The 19,863-nt window shown below is 38.0% G+C and overlaps 1 protein-coding gene across 1 annotated transcript; it reads left to right on the top strand.

Annotated features, from left to right (window-relative positions):
• Window positions 1-8,017: 8,017 nt before the first annotated feature.
• LOC127654193 (SUN domain-containing protein 2-like) lies at window positions 8,018-19,452 on the top strand. The gene is made up of 18 exons (XM_052141264.1): window positions 8,018-8,273; window positions 10,536-10,668; window positions 10,793-10,890; window positions 13,017-13,100; window positions 13,227-13,286; window positions 13,396-13,489; window positions 13,665-13,726; window positions 13,991-14,094; window positions 14,220-14,297; window positions 14,424-14,477; window positions 14,598-14,641; window positions 14,872-14,989; window positions 15,096-15,314; window positions 15,523-15,607; window positions 17,191-17,306; window positions 17,502-17,669; window positions 17,769-17,858; window positions 17,938-19,452. The coding sequence occupies exons 1-18, from the start codon at window positions 8,255-8,257 to the stop codon at window positions 18,049-18,051; spliced, it is 1,740 nt and encodes a 579-aa protein (XP_051997224.1). The 5' UTR covers window positions 8,018-8,254; the 3' UTR covers window positions 18,052-19,452.
• Window positions 19,453-19,863: the final 411 nt, after the last annotated feature.

Consider the following 19,863-nt stretch of genomic DNA (forward strand, 5'->3'; position numbering starts at 1 on the left):
TCAGACAGCTTACTTTCAGTATGCACATTAGTTTCCAGACAGCAGCATTATCACCATAACAGGTGACCAAAATGAAAGTGCCCCTCCTGTGCTCTGGATTTATCTTACCCGTTTCCACCTGGTAATAAGATGAGTCCGATCCCATGTGGTCAGGTGAGACACGTCACTGTTTACACCTGTGTCTCCTGTGACCACTTGTGATAGGAGGGACTCATCAGTCACTATGTCAGTGTGTTACAGCATGTCATGAAGGCACTAAATAGTCAAAAAGACAAAGAATGTGTGAAAAAAGGCACGCTATTTCTCCCTGATGCATCTGAAATTTAATCTAACCACAAATGCAACATTTTAAGCAGAACTGTCTGTTATTTTAGTGGATTAGTTGTATTAACCTGAGCTGCAGATTTTCGTGCTTCTCATGAGTGTCCCTGCATGTTGATATCAGACACACTGAAGATCTGTGAAGTTCTCTTGCTTGTGTATGTAGCGGACAGTTATTAACAAATTTAAACTCTTGATTTAGCGCAGCGGTTGATTGACAGGTGAGGGGTGATGCTTTGCTACTGCCCGGACACATACAGGACGGATTAGCGTTTACGCATCAAATATGATGCATTCAGATGGAATTTTGACCACATACATATGTGGTTTTTGAGATTTGATCACAAAACGTTTTAGACCCCATTTTGACCTGTATTTAGTGCTGACCACATGTGATCCGATTGCCAAAAATGCATATTAATACCAGGTGGAAATGGAGTCTAAGCAAATATATCTGAACAGGGGCGTAACTACAGGCAAGTAGATGCGGAATGACCCTTTTCCCGGTGGGCCAGTTGAGAAACAGGGCCACGATATGCCAATGTGAGCCACAATATGATGAATAGGGTGGCGATATGCTGAAGGGGAACGCGAAACACATTGCCAAAACACCACCATCTCGCCCCCACCCACCCGGGTCGACAACTTCACATCAGCCATAAAACCCCCTGCCCCTCTACAATTTTTTCCAGGGCTGATTTATGTTCTCAGTACACCCATTAAAATGACCGAGAGGGACCCTCTCCCGGAAGGTGAAAACGAGGGGGGGCCACCTGCTGCCTTGCACTAGGGCTCTTAAGATCAAAGTTACGCCACTGAATCTGGAGGTCAATTGTCAATTAAGTCTTTGGAATATAAGTTGATTCCACTTATTGCTTCTCCCTCTCTCTGTATCAAAATATTTAGGTACAGTTAAGCCAGGTACTATTCTCCTGAAGTGGACAAAGAGAAATGTCAATAGCTTCACTCTTCAATCCTTGTAATCTTAGAGCACTTTGGGTTAAAGGTTGAATGTTGTATTCAAGCTGAGCATCCGTAGGGGAGAGAGAGTCTGGCAGGAAACAAATAAGACAGCATGGTACAATATTTCCATACTACAACCCCCAACAGGGACAGGGTTTGCACCAGGTTGGGAGTATTGCTGAATAATTAATATCTCTGTTTTCTGTTTTCTGCTTTTTGCTTGTCTCTGCAGAGCATTTTCTATGAATCTCATTTTCACTCACTTTCTCTCCAGAGCTCTTTCCATCAGAATCTGTACTGTCATTCATACAGGGCTTCCGTTGATTTGTGTAACGACAATACATCTTTCTTTTTTTCCAGGAGCGGTATGCGGCAGCTATTGCATAATTTGTTTCACAGAAAGTCAACAATCCATATACCAATCTCTGTTTCAAAGATAAAATATTTCTGTCACTCAATCAGTCAAGCTTGAAAAGATGCAATCAGGCTGGAAGCCATAATGTATTTACATTTCTCTTGTCATAGGCACTAATAGGCACAAGATGCATTTCCCTTGTCAAATAGAGCAAATGGGCTTACAGATATACAATGCACAGCTAAAATACACAGAAACATAGACTGGGGCAAGTTGTCACATGGGGAATTAGAAGGTTTTAAGTCAAAAGTCCAATTGCACAATTGCATGTTTTTCTAGTAAATGTTTTTGTGGCAGGGCGGAGGGCGGGGCCGGATTGTGATTCGACACACCCGGTCCCTTATCAGGCTAATCAAGCCTCTGAGAGGGATAAAGGCCAACTGCGGAGGCCTTTGGTGTGGGAGAGAGAGATTGTTTACGGACATGTCCGTCGTGTGTGTTTGTGTCTTTTGTTTAAATTTATCATTAAAATATTATTAACATTGCCAAGCCGGTTCTCGCCTCCTCCTTTCCATTGAACTGCGTTACACTGGTGCCGAAATCCGGAAAGGAGGAGGGATACGCCGTAGTAGAGTTCTCGTCACTACCATCCACCCCAATGGAGCAGCAGTGGCCATCTGCCGGGGGACGAGGAGCACGGTCGCCTGGAAGCGGATAAACGGCCACTGACGGCGAGGGCAGAGGGGGCTCCTAACCGACCGCCTGGAGCGGTCAAGGCCGCTGCCGGGGCGGAGGAATCCCCTACCAGCCGCTGAAACGCGGCGGGGTCTTTGACCGCCGACCGCGAGCGGGGAGGGGCTCGCTGCCGACCGCCTGGAGCCGGAGAACCGCTGCCAGGGGTGGGGGAGACCCCATCTGTTCCCCAAGACCGCGGTGGGGCGTTACGTCCTCTCTTTTTTTTGTCATATCTCTCTCCTCTCTCTCTCTCTCTCACTGCCGCTCCGCATTGGCCTTTTCACTCTCGTTTAAATTTTAAATACAGTGTTTTTTGGGGGGTACTACACTGTTACAGGAAGTACCCCCATTTTTATTATTTATGTTTCCCTCCCCTTGTCCCCTCCCTCATCCAGGTAGACGGGGATGATCTGCCGGCAGACGGGGATGCCTGCACGCCCCTCCCCAGGGAAAGGGGGGGTGGGGGGTGTACGTCATGCCGGGGGCTGAGAGAACGAGGGAGGAACGTGACAGGGCGGAGGTCAGGGCCAGGTCGTGATTCGACACACCCGGTCCCTTATCAGGCTAATCAAACCTCAGAGAGGGATAAAGGCCGACTGCGGAGGATGGTGCGGGAGAGAGAGATCGTTTACGGACATGTCTGTCATGTGTGTGTTTGTGTATTTTTTTAAGTTTATCATTAAAATATTATTTACATTGCCAAGCCGGTTCTCGCCTCCTCCTTTCCATTGAACTGCGTTACAGTTTTGTATGTTGGTTTCAAAAACCTACTTTAAAATAGTCCTTAATTAGAATAATTTGTGGTGAGTTCTATCCTATCCAAACAACAATTCCAAAATCAAAATATTTTTACATTAGCTGTTCGGTAAACAAGTAAACATTAAAAGTACACTAGCATACATTCAGCAGCGGTCAACTATGTAATTAAGCTTAAACGTTGTTCTTAGGTGAAGGATATTTCTAATAAAGGTCCATTTGCACAATTATTTTTTTTTTTGGTTGACAAGTGGTCACTTGTGTTTTAAATTATATACATTTACATATTTTATTAATTTAAATATTTGTTGGCTAAACCAATCGTTTAACATTGTTGTATGCGATTTTTGCTGTTTCATAATTGTTTTAATGTTTTAATTTAGCTGAAAAACCTTTAATAATGTTTAACGACAGGTTGGGTCAGCTTGCCCCAGATAGTGTGACAAAATTACATCTTTTTTCATGGGCAATATCGGTGAAAATGTCAAATATCCAAAACTTTTTTGGACCCAAGACGAAAATAAACTTACCCTAAGAAATATTCACTGATGACAAAAGTGACAACTTATCCCGATTCTCCTTTGTTATTATTATAGCAAAAAGTACACTCAGAATAGAGAGAATAGGTGAGACAAAAATGTAATGCAAATAGTATCAAATAAATAAAATGAAATATTCAAAAATAAATTCAACAGTGTAGAAATAATAAACTTTGTGTGTAAATATAAAGTATGCAACTGTATATATAAAAACATTTCTGAGAAACAGAGCAGGAGACTTAGTAATGAAAACATTCTTATTAAGGACCTTGGAGGTGGGCGTAACCTTGATCAACCCATCCTCTGTTATGAGGGGAAGCCTTGTGTCTTGTTAGATGCAAATGTGAGCTCTGGAAAAAAGAATTGCCTTTCACATACAATTGTGCAACTGATTCATCAGGCCCAGCTTTCCCAGTCATGAATAAATCACTCAGCAGTTTGAACAAGAAGAAAAATGTCAAGGCCAAACTCTTTTACCTGGGTCTAATGTGTTTTGATCAAGGGAGCCATATTTGGGTCTGAGGGGATTTATTTGGGGATTCCATTTTTTTCATCCTTTAATTTTTGTCTGTCTGTCTGTGTGAGTCAGAGAGACAGAAAGAGCTTGAAGTTGATTTGTCTTGCCTTTGATTATGTAATCTTAAAGAAATATTCCAGGATCAATACAAGTTCGTCTCAATAAACAGCATTTTGACATTGTTTATTACTACAAAAAATGATATAGATGACTCGCCTCCCTTAATAATTCAAGGTGCACAGACTGGTTTTAGAGAACATTGAAACCTTATTGGAATATTCCGGTTTTAATACAAGTTAAGCTGCAGTCAAAAGAAGTTGTGATTCAGTTTGTTAATTACCACAAAAAATGTATTCCGACTGGTCCCTTCTTTTTTTAAAATAAAAATAGAATAAAAACGTTCTAGGTTACAGTGAGGCACTTACAATGGAAGTGAATGAGGCCAATCTATAAATGTCAATATTGTCATTGTTTCAAAAGTAAAGCCATAAGACTTAATACGCATTATTTACTGGGATATAATCATTTAATAAATTTTGCTGTGTAAAGTTATATCCAATTTTCCATGACACTAATCAGGCACATCTGAAAATTACAATTAGTCCTAAACACCTAGATAAGGAGTTGCCCTTAAGGATAAGCTATTGATTTGTTTGTTTCCTTCAAGGTAAGTGCAGTCTGAGCTCCCTTTTCATTAGCACATCTGGGAGGCGAGTGTGACATTTCAAATCTTCCTAGACAGCGTTAAAGTTTACAATATTCAGTTAAACCATTGACTCATTGAGAAGCATTGGCAGATCTTGGCAGAGGCAATATAGGCAGGCGCCTAGTGCGGCACGACAGGGTACCTGATTGATTGCCCCTGCATAGACCTCGCAAGTCCGCAATGGGGGAAAGTTACCCCGAATTGTGCCATCCAACTCTTGGCTTGTGATGGGTGAAAGGTGCCCCAAAATCGTGCCATCCCGCCCCCACACAGAGCTCGGAAGATTTTGATGGGGGAAAGGTACATCGGATCTCGCCTTGGGCACCTAGTAAGCCAGAACTGCCACAGTTGAGAAGGGTACAGATTGTGTTGGCTACGAACACAATCACCCTGTCTGTCTCCCAGCAACAAAAACATCTCTCACAAAAGCTTGTTTTCTCAAAAGTTTAAGAATTGATTTTAAGTTCATTGCTTGGTCTGTACTGCAAAAGGTTTTATTATTATTATTTACCCACAACAGGCTTGTGGATGCAGTTAATTTAAAAGTACAGCCATTTGTTTTGTGTCTGAGTGTTTGTTTATTTGAATGTTTAGGTAAATGTCTTTTTTTATTTGAATGAAAGGGTAGGAAAGCAAATTCATTTCAACTCGGGATGGGTTAAACTTCCACTTCCAGAGCTCAAAAGAAAAATGAAACTGCTGAGTTTGACATTAGCAAATTATGTTTTAAATGAGTTTTATTATATCTAAAAATACTTCTCCAAAGCTGCATTGACTTTTGTTGTTGGTGGTGGTGGTGTGTCAGTGGTTGATGGGACAGCTCAATGGCGCCCTCTTCTGTATATTAAAAATACTAAATACCTTTAAAAACGTTTGTAAGATTCCAGTGGGAACAGTTAAACTACTAAGTGGTAAATCATTGAGAGTGCCAGGTTTTAAAGGAATAGTTTAACAAAAAAAAAAATCTCTCATAATTCACTCCCCCTATGCCACCCCAGATGTGGGACTTGTTTCTACAGAACACAAACAGAGACATTTAGAAGAATAGTTTAGCTCTGTAGGTCCATACAATACAAGTTGTATGTATTGACCAAAACTTTGAAGCAACAAAAAAGCACATAAAGGCACCATAAAAGTAATACAGAAGACTCCAGTGATTTAAACCATGTCTTCTGAAATTATCCAATTTATTTGGGGTTAGAACAGACCAAAATATGGGCCAACTTATTTTTCACTATAAATCTTGACATCAGCAGCCTCCTTGGCGATCATGATTTCAAGCTTGATTACACTTTTTAGCGCCATCTAGCACTCTGCACATGCATCAAGCACTAGGATGTGTAATCAAGCTTGATATAATGATCATGCCTAGAGACTGTAATGGCAAGATGTACAGTGAAAAAGAAGTTATGTTTTGGTCTGTTTTCACCCAAAATCAAATAGGTCACTGCCGAAAACATGGTTTAAACCTCTGGAGTCATCTAAATTACTTTATGCTGCCTTTATGTGCTTTTTGTAAAGGTAAAAGTCAAAGTTTTGGTCACCATTCACTTGCATTGTATGTACCTATGGAGCTGAGATATTCTTCTAAAAATCTTTTTGTTTGTGTTCTGTTTGCAAGTCATACACATGGAATAGCATCTGTGCGAGTAAACAGTAAGATAATTTTTATTTTTGGGTGTAATAAAAAGGAACCTTAAATGTAAGATGATAGCCCTGAAACACCTGATGTGTCATTCAGATTACAATTTTACAGTATGTGAAATAACAAAAAATCCCATTAACACATATAGGCTATGGTAAGTTCTGGTGCACAGTCCAGAATTTTTTTCTTTTTATTATTGTGAGCAGTGCAAAGTTCTGCTGCAAAAACTTCCATTCTGTTTAAAACAGCAGCGAATTAAACTTAAGCGTTCACTAAACCACCTAAAACACATTCGGAGTGAAATATTTGTGTACATGTGTTATTAACAGGGTTGGGGTGTAACAAAATATAAAATATAAGTAACTGTATTACACTACAGATACAATTTAAATAGTTGGCATCAGAATACAGTTACATTCAAAAAGTGTTTTGATTAATGAAGAGATTACTTTGCATTTTATTGTCATTTGTTTAATTTAATATTTAGTGCTTTCAGATGGAAACATATATATATATATATATATATATATATATATATATATATATATATATATATATATATATATATATATATATATATATATATATATATATATATATATATATATATATATATATATTTTTTTTTAATGAGTTTTATTATAATCTTAACGTACTTCTCCAAAGCTGTTTTGACTTTTTGTGGTGGTGGTGTGTCAGTGGTGGTACTGGCCAATGGTGACCACTTCTGTATATTAAAAATATTAAAATTAGCCTTTTTTAGGGTATCTTGCCCTCATGTTTGTAATACTGTTTTAATGCAGTTTGTTTGTTTTTAATTGAGTGAAGAATGTTTATTTCTGACTTCAACTTAGTTCGCTGTGTCCTCGAAAAGTCAACTGCTCAAGAAAAGGTAAGTCTTCTTTGGGGAAAAGTAAATATTCAAACCAGTTTGTTTGTTTGCCGGGATTGATGATTAGATTAGAATTACACCTCTTAAAATAAAAATGCTAATTTGTCACCCTCATTTTTGCATGTACAGAGCGCCCTTTATAATGAGGGTGTTGAGTTTCAAACCTTCCGATCTAAATAATGTATCGCATAATATCGGCACGTTTATATGATAATTATCTTCAGATATATTTTAAGAACATATATTACTATTAATATTATTATTAATTTATATTATTATTATTAGTATAATTAATAATAATGATGAATAGTATATTAATATTAATTTCTAAATAAAAAAAGTCTCCTAATTATATTTAATTATTTGTATTATGATGGAGTATTAAAGTGTATAATCGTTGGATTTGAGCATTTTTAAATCTTGTTTTAGAAACCGTTGCCCAAGAGCGCGAAAGACGGTTTTACTAAATTTTGAACGTTACTAAATATATCCACAAGATGGCGTGCTGTGACGCTGAACCAGCCGTCATTGGCTACTTCGTCTTTCTAAAAACAACACGATACATCGTCGAGAGGTGGAGCCGCCGCGCTGACAAATGTTAAGAGACCCTTCCTGATAATAAGAGCTCTTCCGTCCTCATATCTTCTTGTCTTAGCGCTGTCGGGACAGTTGTAAGTTACGGAATTGACGTATTTCAGGTCGTCGTTAAAGTGTAATTCTCGTGTGTGCGACGTATCTGACGTTAATACTATATTGTGGACTGTGTAGCCGTCTTGGATGAGCGGTTCGCTGCAGCACTGACAGTTTGACAGGCTGAATGTCTTGATGGAGACCCATCGTGAAGGTAAAAAAAAAAAAAAAAAGAAATCAGTGTGTATGAAAGTGTCAAAAAGTTGAAGTGTCATATTCAAATCGTCGGCATGTTGCGTGCTTATGGGACTAGCCATCATTACACGCTAGGTTTAGAAATGATGCTGAGGACGCATTTGCATGGACGCAAACGTGCTGGTAGCATGCCTGTCCATCCAAAACTGTATTTAGCTGTGTTCTAATGTGGGATGTCTGTTTGTGATTGTTCATTAAACAACTCATTCAGAGTCCTGGAAAAACTTTCATTTAGGGAGCACGTCAAGAAATAGCCGTTCTAAACTTTTTTTTGCGGTTGAAAATTGGCGCACATATCAATGGAATCGCCAAAGTCTTGTTAAGTAAAAAATGGAAACTTATTTGCCCCCTGCTGTGAACTAAAGCTCATTACTATACAGTTAAACACACATGACGGCATGTGTTTGCAGGATAGATAGATAGATAGATAGATAGATAGATAGATAGATAGATAGATAGATAGATAGATAGATAGATAGATAGATAGAGCAATCATTACAATAAATTAGGGATGCACAATACATTAATTAACATGCTTAAACGTTATCCATATTTTCTTCTGTTCATTATTATGTTTTCATGCCTGGTTTCAACGTTTAATGTACTTGATTGGAGATTTATTGTGTACACACAAAAAAACAGCAATAGGTAGAATTGTATAGAGTTATAAAATCATCCACCACACTGAAAATGATTGTGTGTGCAGCAGTGAAATAGTCCAATTTTGAGGTAACAATGGGAAACAAATAAGGAAACTGTGAATTTAATGAACACATCTGAGCTGTTGAGACAGCACTGTCTGTTTAAAATGAGCTTTTAGAGGGATTATTAGCTAAAGAGAGGGATTTAGTCTTAAAGTAGTCACGTTGCGTCCAACAGCCTTGGAGGTTGTTATTTATTTTGCTTCACTGAAAACATCTATTGCTCAGTTGAAATCCGAAAAGATAGTAACTTTACAGGTTTGCTCCATTTGGATTGCCATACAGAATTATACTTTTCTTTATTTGAGTGTGTTCCCAAACCCTCAAAAACTATTTTCTGTGATGTCCACCAATATTAGTTAATGACGTATTTGTTTTGTTTGCAAGCCTAGTGTTTTATGCAGCTTTAGCGTATTAACTGAATCCGATTTAAGGAGTGGGGGGGGGTCTTTTATCAGATTATGAATACTGTATTGTGCCATTTTGCTGAACTTGGAGCACAAAATTCTAGCTAATTAAAGTGTAAAAATGACGTCTGTGTTCTATAGATCAACCAAATTATCCAACTCGAATTCGATGTAAATGATTGGAGGGGAAGTGGATAAAGTCGATGTTTGATCGTCGAGGTTATGGTTTGGGAATTTGCAGCACATGTCCCGAGCTCTGCTTAAAATAATCTTCTTCTAAAAGATGTGTCACCCTACCTGGGATGAGCCTGCTGTTTCAGATTAGGAATTACCCAAAGATCAGTAACACTTTGTAACTGCAGCTAAAGATTGTGGAAACCTGGAAGGTACTCGTTGTCCTTTTAATGTCAAAATGTGCTTGCCAGCGGTTAGTCTTCCTCGCTAAGGATGTTTGCTTATGAGTAAATGTAGGCTAATAATAATAAAGAGAGAAAATTGAATGCACATGTAGCACAAGGCTCTCTTTAGCTCAAATATCTGAGACTCTAGTCTAGCTTGTTTACTGGTTCTAATTTTTGAAATACTCTGTGCTATTCCTTAATGTAAATGCACTTAATCGCCACAAAAGGCATTACAGTGTGAATATGATAAACTACACAGCTGTTCAATGCATGATTACATTCATTTAAAATAGTCACAATGAACATTTATTCCGACAAGTCACATTAGCCTAGATTATTTTGCAGATATTAGATTTGGTCCATAAATACAGCTAAATTGCAGTCTATGGGAATTTTCGCCCATTTCATCATCTGATGAAAGTCTAATTTCTTAGAGAATATATAGCACACTTTTTCAACTAGCAGTACAATGTAAGGTATAATTTATGTCTGCAGTACAAATGGTGTGGGATGTGTTAACTGCTATATTTAAATTCTTAGGGTTAAGTGTTTTGGGTGTAAGCAATAGTTATAGCACTTATTGCACAATGTATGAATTACAGTACTTAGATGTGCAAATTATATTCGCACACCACTTCCCCACAATACTTTATCTTGGATACTTTGGAAAGCATAACTATAATATAAGCCTACATGTTGGTGTGTTTTGCAGAAATGTCAAGGCGAAGCTCAAGGTTTGCTCTCAATGTGTCTAAAGGGACGTCCTCCTTACCTGATGATGATGCTGCCAGCACCAGTTCCACTGAAACCACAGGCCAGATGTCCTACAAAGAAAGTCCTCTCAGGTGTGCTGCTTCACATATGTGTTTTTGTATGTGCTGGAGTTCATCATATATTTAGTGTTCATGTGCATTTGCAATAATGATCCTGACACAGGTCTCTCTGTCTCCGCCCTATTTTTTCCTCCAGGATTTTTAAGAAGAGGGCTGGGCGCAAGAGTACAGGCAGCGCTTCCCGAAATTCAAGCTGTGCTAGCAGTGTGAATTACACAGTGGATGGGCAGCTAGGTGAGCTCACTGACACTAAAAATGAGAATGGTTAGTACTGATGAGCAGGTCCTCATGGAATCTACATTTTGTAGGCTGATTGTGGGGAGAAATAAGAAAAATTGTAAAGGAGTGGGTTTAAATATTGTTAAACAGTTCTGAGGGAATTAAAATATTGTTTGTAGCTTAAAACATTAAAAGGGTTCTGCAGATCCTTAAAAAGACTTCGATTCAGTTTTCCAAAATCTTTAATTATATAAAGTCTTAAATATCATAAATGATACAACAAAATACTTAATTTTTATTTATAGAGGTCTTAAATTTGGGGGCGGAAAAACAGGAATCATGTTATGACCTAATATGATTAACAAACTTCAAAAGAATATGATTTAATTAAATAAATGCTTGCACTGCTTCCTTCAAAGTGAGATGTGAGAGTTTCATGCTGTTGCAGAGCAGTTCACAAGCATTATGCCATATCAGAAATGTATGACAAGCGATCACTAATGATCATCTGTTGATAATGATGTAGTGTTGATGAAATATGAAAATTTTTATTTTATATTGTAATACATTGTAGATTACTGTAGGATTGCACATTTTATTACACTTATCTGTTTGAATGAGCAACTGGAAGCAGTGATGCGCATATATTTCAAAATAAGTGTCCCCATTGTATTTCAAAGTTAAAGTGCCTTTTAAGTTAAAAGTTACACGCTTTGAATCAATGAAACATTTAATATAGGCTACCAATTAAAAAAATATATATATTGGCAGACTAACTAGCTTTCTTTCAACACATTATCGAATCCGCACAATCCAATATTGGTCAAATTCTAATTTGAATTTATTTACAATGGCAGCCAAAAGTTTGTAATAATGTACAGATTTTACTGTTTCGGGTGGAAATTGGTAATTTAATTTACCAAAGTGGCATTCAACTGATTACAAAGTATAGTCAGGACATTACTGGTGTAAAAAACAGCACCATCACTATTTGAAAAAATAAATTTTTGATCAAAACTAGACAGGTCCCTGTAAAGCGATATAAACGGGCAAGGAGGAGGCGAGAACCAGCTTGACAATATAAATAATAGTTTAATGAGTAACTTAAACAAAAGACAAACACACACACGTGACGGTCATGTCCGTAAACATCTCTCTCCCGCACCACCGTCCGCAATCGACCTTTATCCCTCTCAGAGGCTTAATTAGCCCGATAAGGGATCGGATGTGTAGAATCACGACCCGCCCTTCGCCCCGCCATTTTTTTGGCCATTGACATTAACGTCTCAACACATATCAAGTCCTCGGTAATCCTCTGCAAACATTGGGACCGGCTCAGTCGGTTCTTTTTGAGTCAGACATTTCAACGCGCTGCATAGCCAGAACAAGTACTTCAGCTGTGTGTCTTGAGTCATCAACCTAGAACTTAAGTTCGATTCAGTGAGATTTCTTGAACAGATGTGACCAGATACTTGCTGAGAATCAGCTCAAAAAACGCTCATCAATTGGTCATTATTATTTCTGTTTAATTTCCTTATTTGATTTGATTATGATTTACAAGCTCTCGAGTTACAAGTTCTGATATCGATTCGCTTCGATTCCGGTTTATATGGGTATATTTCAGTTAAAATTCAATTTGGTTTACATATGACAGAAATACAACTTCATTTTATTAAACTTAATTATACAAGGGACCTTTTAAATTTTTGCTTTTTAAAAATGTACAAATCCATGTATTCCATCAATAAATATAATATCTTGAAATTGCATATAAAGCATAAATATTCATGCAGTGATAGGATCTCAGTGCCTAGCATCTTCGCTGATATACTTCTCCATCATGGTGAGTGAAATCTGAACATTTGGTCGCATATGTAAGTGATTTACTGGCATTGTAGAGGGTTGCTGCATAGAGTTAAAGATTGTTCTTAGGAAATAAGAATTGATATCGAGATCAAATGAAGATCGCAATGCAAATCTGAAAATCGATATTATTTACCCAGCCCTAGTAAACACAGACTGCAACTTACTGTTGGATCACTGCCCCATCCTTCATTAAGAGTTTGTTTGCAAAACAGTCTGCTCTTAAATTCGCACTTACTCATTCTTTATATTTACCTTTCTCTGTGTCTGGGTTTAAGGTGAAACCTATACTGCTCAAGGCTTCTCCTCAGGATATTCATCAGCTGAAGACCAATATGAGAAACACATCAACCCAAGCACTGGTATGTGTGCATTTCAAGTTTATAACATAAAAAAAAAAATCACTGATTGTCTGGTTGCTAATGTTGGCCATTTTGTGTATTAAAAAGTAGAGAATTATTAAGCTTTTTTTATTTCCTTTCCTTCAGGTTCTGCCCGATCTGTGGCTGAACCAGCATTTGACGTGTGGGACGTGTTTAGTTCTCCAGGTATTAAATGTATAAATCCTCCCTTCCCTCCACTAACATGAACAATCAGTCTTATTCTCCTGCTGTAGAGTGGGGAAAGTCATGTGCTCATGTGTACTGTATGTTGCAGCTCAAGCTCTGGTTATGTTTTACTGGTGGCTGGGCACTTCATGGTACAGCCTCACCTCTCGAGTGTCTCTGATCAATGTGTATTTGCTCAGCAGGTACATTGCTCTCTCTCTCTCTCTCTCTCTCTCTCTCTCTCTCTCTCTCTCTCTCTCTCTCTCTCTCTCTCTCTCTCTCTGTGTGTGTGTTCATATGTTTGACAGGTGCATTTTTAATCAACTAGCTTTGGTTCATATAGTTACATGATCAATTATCCTCTGTTTTTCTCCATAGATGCACTACAGGTATGAGAAAGGCTGTACTTCTCTTCTTCCTCCTAGTCTGCTTCATTTTTGGTGAGTCAGCAGATGGAAACCCCTTTGTAAAATATTGAAAATTGTATTTCAAGACAACCCATTTTACACAAGTGGACATTTCAAAATTTTGGCACCCATTCACTTGCATTGTATGGCCCTACAGAGCTGAAATATTCTTCCAAAAATCTTTTGTGTCATACACATCTGGGATGGCATGAGAGTGCGTAAATGATGAGAGAATTTTCATTTTTGAAACTGCAGGGTTATGCAAGTGAAACGAACTGTCGAATTGTTTTGTTGTAGGAATATGGTACTTGTTCCCATCTGCTGCTTCTCACCCTCATGAGGTTGCTTCTAGGACTCCACCTGTCAAACACACTGATGCTCCTTTGATAGCAGCTGTTAATGTAAGCAAAACTTATCTCCAGTTTAAATAGCCATATAGGCCTGAGCCTTTTTTTGTACTTTTCAGCTACTACTGCTTTCTCTTAACTTGATTTTATTTTACAAATAAATGTGTTGCGCTTTTTAGGACAATTTCCAACATGCCAGCCTGACTAACCTGCAGGATGAGATCGTAAACTTGTACGAAAGAGAGGCCAACCTGATGGTGAGGAATAAAATCGAGTCACATCCAACAATCTAAAATCTAGCATCAGTGTCTACAACAACAAAAGTGCACAACGAAAGATGTCTCATTGCCTTTCCTTCTTTGTCTTTGTAACTCTATCATTAGAGAGACATTGAACTGCTGAAGATGGAGAGTGCAAGGCAGAAGGTCAACTCTGAGGTGAGAAAACGAAACACTGATTGACACATATCGTTTTCTGTATATTGGTATTCACCCTCTTCTACCAAATGTCACCCACCTAATTACACAGTTTTGTCTATCTGTGTGCTTGTCTCCTAGATGCTGCATACCGATATGAAGTTTCTGACTAATCAAATGAAAAAGTCAGTGTCTTTTCCCATTTTCTGAACATTTGTACTTATTATTTTTTACTTGTTTTAATCTTGTTATTGCTTCTTGCTAAGGCAAACATCACTATTACGATTGCACATACTTGGGTTTAGGGATTTTTCGAAATATTGAAATGTGTCACACAGTTCATCCAACACGTCTGTGCAACAGACATGTGCAATACCACAAACTGTTCAGCTTAATGTTCACTGTCTCTCCCTAGTGTTGAGTCTGAGCATGGGCAGCAGATTTCTGACCTGAATGCAGGTCTCTCAAAGCTTCAGTTGGGTTCAGACCTCCTTATGGAAAGAGTTGATGCACTAGACACTCTCAACACAAATGTAAGGACACATACTCACTTTTCCACGACTTTTAATGTTGGTGTTTAATGCCAATTCGAGGATTACAGGGCAAAATAATCAGACAATGATGCCATGTCCTCTGTAGCTGAAAGCAGAGATGTCTGAGTGGCTCATAAGACACATGAAAGATACAAGCTCATTGGAATCAACTATAGTTGCTCGTCCTGAGCTGCAGAGGGCACTGGAGGATCTAGAGAAACAGATACTAGACAAACTGGGGCAGAAGAAAGAGCAAGCGAGAGATGTGTGGCGGACTGTAGGGGAGACGCTTCAACAGGAGGGAGCTGGAGACATTACAGTACAGGTGTGTATCTGTGTCTAATAGTGTTTTAAATCGAAAAAATAATAATTTGGACTAATTTTCAACTGTATTTTTGAGGATGGGTCTTTGATGGGCTACGTTTGGTTTCATTATACTGCTGAGCTGTTTTACTCAAGGGCAGTTTTAAAGTGTACTCATCAGAATCATGATGTCTTTGAGTTTTATTAAGTATGTTTTTAATGTGTAACAGGATGTGAAAGAAATCGTGAACAGGGCAATTAGTCTGTACAGGGCTGATGGAATTGGAATGGCAGACTACGCCTTGGAATCTTCTGGTAAAAATTTAGCTCACAGTAGTTTTGAATTGAACATTATGGGTCTGTTCCAGAACTTAGTACGCTGCTTCACTGTCCTGCCTACATAGGATCTGACTTCTATGGCAGTATCCTTATTGAAATGGAGCCTCATAATAGACTTTGGACTGCTCTTCATGGGCGGCAGCTCCGAGCATCTTTTAAATAGTGCTCCTCATATACAGCGCATGGGAGACTCGACTGGCTTTTATACAGGTGATGCGAGAGAAACGACGCAATCCTCTAATGAGCATAAATATGCACAGCGTACACCTATTTTGGGTAAAATAGTTGGTTTTGTATCACATTAAACTGTAATTTTTCCGCTTTGTTTGCCAGCTTGGATTTATTTTTATGTCGAGCTCATCAAGGTGCACTCTGGGATCGCCAACCCAGGGAAGGATACATTCAAATATACCTTAGAATTTGGCCTAAACTAGATATCTTAAAAAGCAGCATAATTAAGACACTTACCTTTTGAAACAGCCTTTCCATCAGGAGCATGCCTATGATGTTTTAAAATGCTGCCTCAGGGGGATGCTTTTGGAACAGACCCTATTCATATATATATATATATACATTATCTCAGTGACCACTTTATTAGGTACACCTGTACACCTACATCTTCACGTGGTTATCTAATAAGCCAATTGTGTGGCAGCAGTGCAATTCATAAAATCATGCAGATGCAGTTAAGGAGCTTCAGTTAATGTTCATATCAACCATCAGAATGGGGAACAAATGTGCTGAGGTTGTACCTACCCGTGGGCCTACCATCTGTGTTCCTCAGCAGAAATCGAAATTCATCAGACCAGGCACTGTTTTTCCATTCTTTTACTGTCCAGTTTTGGTGAGCCTGTGCCCACTGCAGCCTCAGCTTTCTGTTCTTAACTGACAGAAGTGGACCTCGGCATGGTCTTCTGCTGTTGTAGCCCATTCGCCTTGAGGTTCGACATGTTGTGCATTCTGCGATGCCGTTCTACGCACCACAATTGTACAGAGGGGTTATCTGAATTACCGTAGCCTTCCTGTCAGCTCGAACCAGTCTGCCCATTCTCTGTTGACCTCTTTCTTCAACAAGGTGTTTCCGTCCACAGAAATGCCACTAACTGGATGTTTTTTGTTTTGGCACCATTCTGAGTAAACTCCAGAGACTGTTGTGTGTGAAAATCCCAGGAGATCAGCAGTTACAGAAATACTCAAACCAGCTCGTCTGGCACCAACAATCATGCCACTGTCGAAATCACTGAGATCACATTTTTCCCCATTCTGATGGTTGATGTGAACATTAACTGAAGCTCCTGACTTATATCTGTATGATTTTGTGCACTACACTGCTGCTACATGATTGGCTGATTAGGTAATATATAATAAGTAGGTGTTCAGATGTTCCTAATAAAGTGCTCTGAGAGTGTAAATATATATATTTACATTTGTATATTACTGTAGATATACACATATAAGTAACTATATGTATATAATTAAGATTAATATACAAGTGCAAACAAATATACAAGTACTAGGCACAGTATACAATATTGTATGTTTGTGTGGGTGTGTTTTAGGTGCCAGTGTAATAAACACTCGTTGTTCAGAGACGTATAACACAAGATCTGCGTGTATCAGTTTATTTGGCATACCTCTCTGGTATCAATCTGAAAGCCCTCGCACAGTTATCCAGGTAAACTCACTTTATAACTGTAAAAACACAAACACTGTCATAGAACTATCCACTTTTGATTATCTGAAATCTGTAAAAATCTGTGAGGGTCAGGCTTAAGGGTAGAGGTACAGTTAGGGAAAGATAATATAATGAGCACATGGGATGTCCCCAACATTATAGAAAAACAAACGTGCACTTTTTTTTATGTTTTAGCCAGAGCTGTATCCTGGGAAGTGTTGGGCATTCCGTGGCTCACAGGGTTTCCTAGTGATCTCACTGTCCTATCCGATAAAAATCAACCATGTCTCACTTGAACACCTTCCTAGAGTGCTCTCACCAACAGGACACATTGATAGTGCACCAAAGGATTTTGCTGTCTATGTAAGTCAACATTCTATAATTTCATCGTTTTAACATTCATGACAATGTTAAAACGCTCTTATTACAAAGTCCAAATTTACCGGTTACCCGTGTGTGTAGGGTATGACTAATGAGAACGAAGACGGAAAGCTGCTTGGGACATACACGTACGACCAGGATGGAGAGCCCATTCAAACTTTCAAGCTTCCGGTAAGTCATCCACACACAGGAAGTCAAAAATGGAGCAGGAGCCCAATAATGAAAAAAAATATTATTTTATTTCTCATAGGAAGCCTCAAATATCTACAGCCTGGTAGAGCTGAGAATATTAAGCAACTGGGGTCACTTGGAATACACATGTGTGTATCGCTTCAGAGTTCATGGGGAACCGTTGCTCGCTTGAGAACTAGAATAAGAAGAGGATCTTAAATGCTTTTCACCTTTTCAGTTTTGGTATACTCTATGCAGAATAAATATGAAAAGAAAAAAGCTCATATGCACTGGACTCTCAAAGAATGATTCAAACAGACAGCTTCCTAATATACTTACAAACACATTTTAACATACAAATGTGTACAGAAATGTGTCGAATTTGTGCACGGTATTTCAATTTTCATTCCTCATAAACAGAGGTGCCGTTTTGATTTTCGTTTTGAAGTGCTGATAGGACATTTTAAATGTCTTTATTTAATGATACTGTTTTGAATGAGGAATCATAGCTATTCATTTTTTTATGAAGGACAGACCCCTGTTTTATGTAACAGTTAATTATTGTATGACTGCCAGCTATGTATATTTCTACATCAAAGCCTGAACAAAAGAAAATTGAGCTTGCAAACAAGTGGAATGCCTAGAGACAAGAAGCACCTTTAAGCAGTGTTTTAGCTTGTAATCTTTTTGTTGGTTTGATCTGCTCTTTAAATTTTAAATTTGCTTCATCTGCTATTCTGTAATGACAAATGGTTCTGGAATGTGTTAGTGCACATCATCATGGAACTGTAAGAGTTTTAAAAATAACAAGCTTTATTGTTTAGATACTATAAGCAGCAATTCTGTTTCCTGATTGTCTAGACAAGTTGTGTTGAAATGTTTTCCCTGGTAGAGTTGGGATGGTTATTATCTCCTCTGCAGGACAGGGGAAGAGTAGTCAAACTCAGGTTTGGGTTTTCTGACCAAAGTGCTCTTTAAATTCTCCTTTGTGTGTATATGTGTGCTTGTATAATGTTGAATGCAGACTTGAAATATTCCTTGAAGGTATAAATATTTTTGTGGATTTTGTTTTGGTTTATTGTTTCATTTTGACATACTTATCAAGCTTAAATGGATAGTTTAACCAAAAATTAACATTTACTCATCTTTTACTCATCATCGTGTTGTTCCAAGCTTGTATGCTTGCCGCAGTCACCATTCATTTCCATTACAATTTTTGTTGTTTTTTGCCATTCAATGAAAGACAGTTATGATTGAGGCTGTTGTTCTGTCTGACGCCTCCTTTGTGTTTGTGAAAGAAAGTCATACAAGTTTGGAACAGCATGAGTAATTAATGGTGGTATTTTTATTTTTGTGTGAATAATCCCTTGAAACTATCTTTGTTTTAAATTTGGCAAAGTTTACACGAAGTTTCTGTCACTTTATTTGATAGGATTATTTTGTAAGGAAAAAGGCAATTTGTTTTATACGATGGTCATTTATATGGTGTAAATGCAAGTTGCATAAAACACATTTTTATGTGTAACGGTGCACAGATCTTTCAATACACAAAAAGAGTAATTGTTTCTACCTTTACCAAATGAATAAAAACTGATCTCATAATAATTCAATTGTCTTCCATGGTGCAATGGATGAATTGTATGGTCATGTAGGCATTAAGATATATTCTAACATATATTTTATAATTTTAGGGTGTGCATTTTTGGTCAATTGATATACAGTAAAGGTGGCAGGCGGTGTCTATTGGGTGAACAGATGTGTATTTTCAATACATATATAACGATTTTTCTCTGACTTCAATAATGAGAGTAAGGTGTTTTGTTTACTGAAAAGGCATTGTAATACCATTTCATAATACATATCACACTCAACGCAAGATTTGAAAATGTCAAGAAAATAAACTCAAGATAATTAGATATAGATCAGGATAGCAAGTGCACGACTGAACTCTACAGATACAACGCAAACAAAACATCCCACAAATGCAGATCCACACTGCTCTATA

Source organism: Xyrauchen texanus, chromosome 13 (genome assembly GCF_025860055.1).
Source record: "Xyrauchen texanus isolate HMW12.3.18 chromosome 13, RBS_HiC_50CHRs, whole genome shotgun sequence".
Lineage (NCBI taxonomy): Eukaryota > Metazoa > Chordata > Actinopteri > Cypriniformes > Catostomidae > Xyrauchen > Xyrauchen texanus.

What these genes read in the sequence shown, in the direction of transcription:
- LOC127654193 (XM_052141264.1), top strand. An exon ending in AATGTGTATTTGCTCAGCAG is followed by an intron (nt 13,490 to 13,664) that starts GTACATTGCTCT and finishes TTTTCTCCATAG; the next exon opens with ATGCACTACAGGTATGAGAA. An exon ending in CTGGAGACATTACAGTACAG is followed by an intron (nt 15,315 to 15,522) that starts GTGTGTATCTGT and finishes AATGTGTAACAG; the next exon opens with GATGTGAAAGAAATCGTGAA.